Source organism: Silurus aristotelis (genome assembly GCF_946808225.1).
Source record: "Silurus aristotelis genome assembly, chromosome: 5".
In the NCBI taxonomy this organism is placed as follows: domain Eukaryota; kingdom Metazoa; phylum Chordata; class Actinopteri; order Siluriformes; family Siluridae; genus Silurus; species Silurus aristotelis.
In genome coordinates this window covers 867694-877693 of record NC_139578.1, presented here as the reverse complement: position 1 = coordinate 877693, position 10000 = coordinate 867694, and the positions used below count along the sequence as shown (strand labels likewise).

Genomic DNA, 10000 nt, shown 5'->3' with positions numbered 1-10000 from the left:
CACACAAACATAAACACACACACACACACACACACACACACACACACACACACACACATCCGCGCGAACTCATGGCTTCGCTGTACCAGAGGTTTACGGGGAAAATCAACACCGGTGCGTCGTTCCCCGGTCCCCCGGAGGCCAGTCGGCTGCTCGGTGCGCGCGAGAAGGCGATCAAGAGCCCCCCCGAACACCGGCACGAGCGCCGCCGCGAGACCACGCGCGAGGAGGAGGACGTAAGAGTTTTTTTCTTCAATTTAATCCATTAATTAAATGATCAATTTATTTAAAAAAAAAGTAAAATATCGCCTTCGTGTGGCACAGCGGTGCAGTGATTTACTATCAGGAGTGTAGTGTTTTATACTGTTCACACACACACACACACACACACACACACACACACACACACACACACACACACACACACACACACACACCGAGTCCTGATTCAGCTCATCCCCATCATACACACTTCATGTAGCTTAAAGTGTCTTATACATGGCGCATACACACACACACACACACACACACACACACACACACACACACACACACACACACACACACACACACACCGAGTCCTGATTCAGCTCATCCCCATCATACACACTTCATGTAGCTTAAAGTGTCTTATACATGGCGCATACACACACACACACACACACACACACACACACACACACACACACACACACACACACACACACACCGAGTCCTGATTCAGCTCATCCCCATCATACACACTTCATGTAGCTTAAAGTGTCTTATACATGGCGCATACACACACACACACACACACACACACACACACACACACACACACACACACACACACCGAGTCCTGATTCAGCTCATCCCCATCATACACACTTCATGTAGCTTAAAGTGTCTTATACATGGCGCATACACACACACACACACACACACACACACACACACACACACACACACACACACACACACACACCGAGTCCTGATTCAGCTCATCCCCATCATACACACTTCATGTAGCTTAAAGTGTCTTATACATGGCGCATACACACACACACACACACACACACACACACACACACACACACACACACACACACACACACCGAGTCCTGATTCAGCTCATCCCCATCATACACACTTCATGTAGCTTAAAGTGTCTTATACATGGCGCATACACACACACACACACACACACACACACACACACACACACACACACACACATATGTAATATGTAATCACTATATTTTTTTCTTGCAAATTAAAACAAAAAATCTAACAAATAACAAATTTTTGTAAAATCTTCACACTTAAAAAAAAAAAGATAATAAAATTTGGATTTACTTTATTGATACTCAGAAGGTTTTTATAGAATTTCAATTAAAAAAGAATTTGTAAGGATTTTTGCTTGACATTTATTTTGTGTAACAAATGTGCACAGGAGTAGCATTTACATATAATAATAATAATAATAATAATAATAATAATAATACGTTGTTGAAATCTGTATTTAGGTGGAGAAAAGACTCATTTACTATTTAGTCACGTTTACCTTTTATGGTGTTTTGTGGGCGTGGCTAAATACATACGTTGTAATCGAGAATATGGAGTGAAATGTGATGATGATGTTGATGATGATAATGATGATGTGTGGGAGACCCAAACCTGTTCCAGCATGACAATGCCCCTGTGCACAAAGCTAGCTCCACGAAGATCTGCTTTCCCTGGGTTGGAAGATGTGGAAGATCTCCTGCTATAGAGATCTTGAACACCTTTGTAAAGAATGTGAACACTGACTGCACCCCAGAGCTCTTCACCTCATCTGAATATATAGAAATGGTGTATCTCTGGAATGTTCTTCTCTTTGGACGCGCTCAGGAACTCTGAGTGAAAGGACACGGCCGGCGGGAAACGCAGCACGTGCGCTTCATCTCGGATTATTGCAATTAGGGTGTAATTGGAGCACTGGAGAGAAACATGCTCTGGGAGCACAGCACCATCAGGGGGGTGTGTGTGTGTGTGTGTGTGTGTGTGTGTGTGTGTGTGTGTGTGTGTGTGTGTGAAACCTGAAGGTTAAATTTAAGACCAAAAACACACAGCAAATTCTGTTGTCTTATTATAAATTAATCCATACATTTAATGGACTTGTTCATGTTCCGTGTTCAGTGTTTATCCTCGAAACCAAACCCATTTCATTTATTTCTGTACTCGAGCCGATACAGCGACCGTATTTAATGACCCGGTCCGAGGAAGCCGGACCAGAATAGAGTGACATTCAGAAAAGACGGCAGCCTGTGGATGGGGAACGGCTTAGTGACGAGAAACGTATCGACTCTCGCTGTGCGCTCGATTGTGTGTGTGTGTGTGTGTGTGTGTGTGTGCATTTGTTTGTGTGTTTACAGTCATGTAGCTAAAATCTAAAACTTGTATGTGACTGTTGTCTTAAATTTTGGATTTTAGTACCAATTTTGAAAAGTCGCTTAATTTGGTAAATATTACCATTTTATGCCGAATCAGCAGTTTTATTAGCTTTTTACGCAGGTATCTGGTCTTTGGGGCTTGTGTTAGGGGCTGATGTGAGGTGATTTTGAGGGGTTGATGAGGAGTGAGGTTGGTGATGAGGTTGATGAGGGGTAATGAGGTTGATGAAGGGTGATGAGGTTGATGAGGGGTGAGGTTTGTGGGTTGGTGATGGTTGGTGAGGTTGGTGATGAGGTTGGTGAGGGGTGATGGTGTTGATGAGGGGTGAGGGGTGATGAGGTTGATGAGGGGTGAGGTTGGTAAGGTTGGTGATGAGGTTGGTGAGGGGTGATGAGGTTGATGAGGGGTGATGAGGTTGATGAGGGGTGATGAGGTTGATGAGGGGTGAGGTTGGTGATGAGGTTGATGAGGGGTGATGAGGTTGATGAGGGGTGATGAGGTTGATGAGGGGTGATGAGGTTGATGAGGGGTGAAGTTAGTGATGAGGTTGTTGAGGTTGGTGATGAGGTTGATGAAGGGTGATGAGGTTGATGAGGGGTGATGAGGTTGATGAGGGGTGATGAGGTTGATGAGGGGTGAGGTTGGTAATGAGGTTGATGAGGGGTGATTAGGTTGATGAGGGGTGATGAGGTTGATGAGGGGTGATGAGGTTGATGAGGGGTAAAGTTGGTGATGAGGTTGTTGAGGTTGGTGATGAGGTTGATGAGGGGTGATGAGGTTGATGAGGTTGATGAGGGGTGATGAGGTTGATGAGGGGTGAAGTTGGTGATGAGGTTGTTGAGGTTGGTGATGAGGTTTATGAGGGGTGATGAGGTTGATGAGGTTGATGAGGGGTGATGAGGTTGATGAGGGGTGATGAGGTTGATGAGGGGTGAGGTTGGTGATGAGGTTGATGATGGGTGAGGTTGGTTATGAGGTTGATGAGGGGTGATGAGGTTGATGAGGGGTGAAGTTGGTGATGAGGTTGTTGAGGTTGGTGATGAGGTTGATGAGGGGTGATGAGGTTGATGAGGGGTGAGGTTGGTGATGAGGTTGTTGAGGTTGGTGATGAGGTTGATGAGGGGTGAGGTTGGTGATAAGGTTGGTAATGAGGTTGGTAATGAGGTTGGTAAATATTTGGTAAATATTTACCAAATATTTACCATGACCGTTGGTAATGAGTTTGGTGAGGGGTTGATGAGAAGTGATTTTTGAACTTCAGGGCTGATGTTTCTTGCCCTTGAGGGCTTGTATTAAGGCCTTTAGGGCTGATGTTGGGACTCATGCAATGCTCCCGATCTCCACATCTTAGCCTCTCCACTCACATCTCCGTAGAAATGACCCCATCCTTCAGACCTCTCATCTGCAGAACAAAACCAACTATCAAAACTGTCTGGAGTAAAGAGTCTACTTCATGGCTGCAGGATTGCTGTGGAATCACAGACTGGGAGTTTTTTGCTCAGAACACAGACCTGGTGGAACATAGTTCATCTGTTTTGGCCTACATGTCCTTTTGCACTGATACTGTATTAACCATCAAGACCCAACAAGGTGTTCCCAAACCAATATCTTCTGCTGTCTCTGCAGGAGGTCCTACACGCCTCAAATCCAGCACTATTGTTCCTGTGCCGGAAAAACAACAGTAAGGTGTATAAATGACCATCACCCAGTCGCCCTGACACCAGTTATTCTAAAGGTTCTGTAAATAAAACAAAGGAGATGTTTGTGGACTACAGGAGATCCAGAAAAACGACGCCATCCCCTCTTCACATTAACAGTGAGGAGGTTGAGAGGCTTAACCACATCAAATTCCTTGTTCTGCACATCACAAAGGATTTAACATGGACCATTAACACTTCCTACTCAGTGAAGAAAGATCATCAGAGGCTTTTTTTCATGAGAAAGCTCAAGAAGGCTCCTCCCATCAGGCACAAGGTACCGGACATTCAGACACACACTAACAGACTGAGGAACAGCTTCTTCCAAAGACCTGTAGCCAATATTTCATTATTTCTGATGATCCTGTTTGCACCAAGTTTCACTGCAAAATTTTTTCATTGTACATAATCATATTATTACATTTTACTGCAATTATCTTTTGTTTTTTCTTACATTTTCTTGATTTTGTTATTGCTGCTGGTCTCTGCAGAGCTCCGCTGAACTACCAAACATATTTTGTTGAATAGTCTGTTTAGGTTTGATGTACTTGTTCAAGGCCTGGTATTGGGGGATTTGCAATGACTTTTAGCTTTTTTTCAGGCTGCTATTTTTGGCTTTCAGCATGTGGTTTGGTGTTTTTATGCTGATGTTTGGCAATAAAACCTAAAATTAGTCCTAAAGCCCAAACAGAATTTGCGTTGTGTAATTTGGGACCTGCACCGTGTCCACACTAATGGAGTTTCTGTTTTTTAAGCCTCAGCAGAAGCTAATTTAATGACCTAAATGAGTGTGTCTCTTCAGCAGAGCTTAAAGGAGGAGCGAGTGAAGGTCTGCTCTGCTCTGTCCCTCCATCTGTCCTTCATACGATATTTTTGATCAGACTGTGAGGACGTGCTCAGAATCAGCCAGACACACAGAGTAGATTTCCTCCATTGTGTTTATTAATTGTTGTGTTTATTTGTTGTGTTTGTTTAATACATTAATTTATTAATTTATAAAATTGTAATACACACTGGTTAAAGGACGGCTGTGCTGCTGTGGGCGGGGCTTAAAGGTGACTGAATGTGTTCAAATGCACAGCGAGACAAATAGATCAATGCACTGTGACAGGGTACAATGTGTGAATTAAAATAACACACACACACACACACACACACACACACACACACACACACACACACACACACACAGAGTGACCTCACCTGAGAGAAACCTTTTCTCTCTCCGTCTGTCTCTTGACTGTCTTGCTGAAACGAGCAGGCTGTGTGTGATGTCATCGCTGCTCCTGCCAGGTTGAGGCTGTATGTGTGTGTGTGTGTGTGTGTGTGTGTGTGTGTGTGTGTGTGTGTGTGTGTGTGTGTGTGTTCTGCATTATCCATTCCCTGGCCAGCAATCTGTACGGAGAAGAAAAGCACGACTCGCTCACATGTTCCCGCCTCACCCTTATAACCTTAGAAACCATGGCAACCGTGAGGAGGAGGAGGAGGAGGCGGGTCTTACTTGTCAATCAAAGAGAAGAGGGTGTGGCCTCTGTGCTTTAGTTCTGTTAAAGTAGGTGTGGTGTCTGTGTTTGTGAATGAAAAAGAAGGCGTGGTCATTACATCTTTAATTGTAGTTAAGGCAACATGGTAGTAGTAAAGAAGATGTGGCCTTCATACGGTTAAGTATAGTGAAGGAGGTGTTTCCTATATCTGCTTGTTCATGAAAGGAGGTGTGGCCTGTGTTTTTAGCTTTAATAAAAAAAGGCGTGACTTTTATCATTTGTTCTGGCAAAGGAGGCGGGGCCTTTGTGCCTGTACTTCTAGTAAAGGAGGCGTGGCCTCTGTCTTTAGTTACTATAAAGGCGTGGCCTATGTGTTAGCTATTATAAAGGAGGCATGGTCTCTGTTTTTAGTTATTATAAAGGAGGTGTGGCCTCTGTCTTTAGTTATTACAAAGGCGTGTCCTCTGTCTTTAGTTATTATAAAGGAGGCGTGGCCTCTGTCTTTATTTATTATAAAGGAGGTGTGGCCTCTGTCTTTAGTTATTATAATGGAGGCGTGTCCTCTGTCTTTAGCTATTATAAAGGAGGCATGGCCTCTGTCTTTAGTTATTATAAAGGAGGTGTGGCCTCTGTCTTTAGTTATTATAAAGGAGGTGTGGCCTCTGTCTTTAGTTATTATAAAGGCGTGGCCTTTTTCTTAAGTTATTATAAAGGAGGCGTGGCCTCCGTATTTAGTTATTATAAAGAAGGTGTGGCCTGTTTTTAGTTATTATAAAGGAGGTGTGGCCTCTGTCTAGTTATTATAAAGAAGGTGTGGCCTCAGGCTTTAGTCATTATAAAGGCGTGGCCTTTTTCTTCTTTTATAATAAAGGTGTGGCCTCTGTCTTTAGTTATCATTGAGGAGGTGTGGCCTTTGTTTTTGGCCTCCTTTAGTTGTGTGAGCACACACACACACACACACACACACACACACACACTCCTCTAAGCTCTGCTTAAAAACACTGATTACAGTGTCACTAAAAGTGGTTCTGCTGAGCCCAATAAGACCAGAACCTTGGAGACCACACTGCTCCTGCCACACATCCAATCCAATAACAGTGGCCTCCTGGGCTACCACACCTTTCTAGGATTTTCTCACACGTGATCTCAGACGTTTGACACGTGGATCAAAAACATAGTCTGGTGCGTGAATGTGATTCCTCATGAATTATATTACTACAGACTTCTGAGCACAAATGCTGCCCAAAATAGGAATCCTGGTTCTGTGTGTGTGTGTGTGTGTGTGTGTGTGTGTGTGTGTGTAATGGATTATTAGCTGAGACAGGGTGTTATTATTATGAGGTTATTATTACGCAGAAGGGGAGGAACAAAGCCGAAACAGACCCGAGTGACAGTCAAGTACAAGGACACACTCCAAACACAACATTATCCACATGGCACCTCTATCGCCATAGCAACATGAAGCTCTCATATCGTTTTGCGTATAGAAAGAAAACTTAAGGCAACTATGTCAACTTTGGCCAAAAGTACAAAAGCAATTTAGCCACCTTTTCAGCCCCTTCGACCATTAAGGAATTTTGTGGGCGTGGCCAAAGGCAAACAGATGATGTATGATCGTACGGTAAAATTAACACACGCTGTAATTGTAAAAGCTGTTTTAAAATTAAAATTGGAGCGGAAAAGGAAGTGCTCCAGGACTCATGTGATCCATTGAAAGAGAAACATCAGCAGAACGAGACATTACGAGACTTTTTTTCTCCGGAAATTCTTGAAATAAAACGCAGATGAAAATATATATCTCCTGCAGGACAAATTCATTCAGTCAGATGACATGCAATATATATTTCTCTCCGAATCTCATACACACACACACACACACACACACGCACACGCACACGCACGCACACACACACACACACACACACACACACACACTTTTACTTTATCTCACACTTGCTCGAACTTTTAAACCGTGTCGTCGTCGTTGTTTTCCTGCTCCAGGGTTTATTTATGATTTTTGCTCTCGTATCAGAGGTGTTTCTTCTGTGCGTCAGAAGGTTCTGACACTCGCGGATTCAGGTACGGGATCCGGGACGAGCAACATCGCAGACGCCCCGCGCTCAGATAGACGTGTCTCGCGGGGAGCGCTAAGCTAAGAATAGCGCTGTAACATTTCAATGCGATACTATTACACTTTCATCATCGTCTTCATTATCTTCACAGTGCTGTTGAGTCACTCACCATCTTCAGCCAGAAATGCCTTTTTCTCTATCACACACACTAAACACACACAAACACACAAACACACACACAACATTACTTCATACTTACAAATCTGTCACAATTCACACCATTTAATTATTATCAGATGATATATAGGTAAAGACTGGGTTCAGGGGCAGGAGTTTAATGGCAGAATTGGGTGGTCGGGTTACATTTAGGATTAGAGGCAGCGTTAGGGGTGTGGTCAGGGGTGTGGTCAGGGGTGTGGTCATGGGTGTAGTTAGCTTCAGAGTTATAGTTAGAATTGGGGAAGGTTTAGGGGTGTGGTTACAAAAAGGTTTAGGTGATTAACACCAATATATATGTGGTTGTAGTTGTATGTGTTGATGGGGTTGTATGTGTAGTTGTGGTTGTAGTTGTATGTGTAGTTGTGGTTGTATGTGTAGTTGTGGTTGTATGTGTAGTTGTGGTTGTAGTTGAATGTGTAGTTGTGGTTGTATGTGTAGTTGTGGTTGAATGTGTAGTTGTGGTTGTATGTGTAGTTGTGGTTGTAGTTGTATGTGTAGTTGTGGTTGTATGTGTAGTTGTGGTTGAATGTGTAGTTGTGGTTGAATGTGTAGTTGTGGTTGTAGTTGTATGTGTAGTTGTGGTTGTATGTGTAGTTGTGGTTGTATGTGTAGTTGTGGTTGTAGTTGTATGTGTAGTTGTGGTTGTATGTGTAGTTGTGGTTGAATGTGTAGTTGTGGTTGTATGTGTAGTTGTGGTTGTAGTTGAATGTGTAGTTGTGGTTGTATGTGTAGTTGTGGTTGAATGTGTAGTTGTGGTTGTATGTGTAGTTGTGGTTGTAGTTGTATGTGTAGTTGTGGTTGTATGTGTAGTTGTGGTTGTAGTTGTATGTGTAGTTGTGGTTGTATGTGTAGTTGTGGTTGTAGTTGAATGTGTAGTTGTGGTTGTATGTGTAGTTGTGGTTGTATGTTTAGTTGTGGTTGTAGTTGTATGTGTAGTTGTGGTTGTATGTGTAGTTGTGGTTGTAGTTGAATGTGTAGTTGTGGTTGTATGTGTAGTTGTGGTTGTAGTTGTATGTGTAGTTGTGGTTGTATGTGTAGTTGTGGTTGTAGTTGTATGTGTAGTTGTGGTTGTATGTGTAGTTGTGGTTGTAGTTGTATGTGTAGTTGTGGTTGTATGTGTAATTGTGGTTGTAGTTGTATGTGTAGTTGTGGTTGTAGTTGTATGTGTAGTTGTGGTTGTAGTTGTCGTATGTGTAGTTGTAGTTGTGGTTGTAGTTGTATGTGTAGTTGTGGTTGTATGTGTAGTTGTGGTTGTAGTTGTATGTGTAGTTGTGGTTGAGGTTGTAGTTGTACGTGTAGTTGTGTTTGTGGTTGTAGTTGTATGTGTTGATGGGGTTGTATGTGTAGTTGTGGTTGTAGTTGTATGTGTAGTTGTGGTTGTATGTGTAGTTGTGGTTGAATGTGTAGTTGTGGTTGTATGTGTAGTTGTGGTTGTAGTTGTATGTGTAGTTGTGGTTGTATGTGTAGTTGTGGTTGTAGTTGTATGTGTAGTTGTGGTTGTATGTGTAGTTGTGGTTGTAGTTGAATGTGTAGTTGTGGTTGTATGTGTAGTTGTGGTTGTAGTTGTATGTGTAGTTGTGGTTGTATGTTTAGTTGTGGTTGTAGTTGTATGTGTAGTTGTGGTTGTATGTGTAGTTGTGGTTGTAGTTGAATGTGTAGTTGTGGTTGTATGTGTAGTTGTGGTTGTAGTTGTATGTGTAGTTGTGGTTGTATGTGTAGTTGTGGTTGTAGTTGTATGTGTAGTTGTGGTTGTATGTGTAGTTGTGGTTGTAGTTGAATGTGTAGTTGTGGTTGTATGTGTAATTGTGGTTGTAGTTGTATGTGTAGTTGTGGTTGTAGTTGTATGTGTAGTTGTGGTTGTAGTTGTCGTATGTGTAGTTGTAGTTGTGGTTGTAGTTGTATGTGTAGTTGTGGTTGTATGTGTAGTTGTGGTTGTAGTTGTATGTGTAGTTGTGGTTGTAGTTGTATGTGTAGTTGTGGTTGTGGTTGTATGTGTAGTTGTGGTTGTAGTTGTATGTGTAGTTGTGGTTGTTGTGTGTGTAGTTGTGGTTGTGGTTGTAGTTGTATGTGTAGTTGTGGTTGTATGTGTAGTTGTGGTTGTATGTGTAGTTGT

The 10000-nt window shown here is 42.6% G+C and overlaps 1 protein-coding gene across 1 annotated transcript in view; it reads left to right on the top strand.

Annotated features, from left to right (window-relative positions):
• dpp6b (dipeptidyl-peptidase 6b) overlaps window positions 1-10000 on the top strand; it is a 54913-nt gene that overhangs the window by 779 nt on the left and 44134 nt on the right. The window contains exon 1 of the mRNA XM_083542496.1: window positions 1-236. This exon is cut by the window's left edge and continues 779 nt beyond it. Within this exon, the coding sequence (XP_083398622.1) occupies window positions 72-236 (165 nt within the window). The 5' untranslated portion in view covers window positions 1-71. The remainder of the gene's footprint in view (window positions 237-10000) is intronic.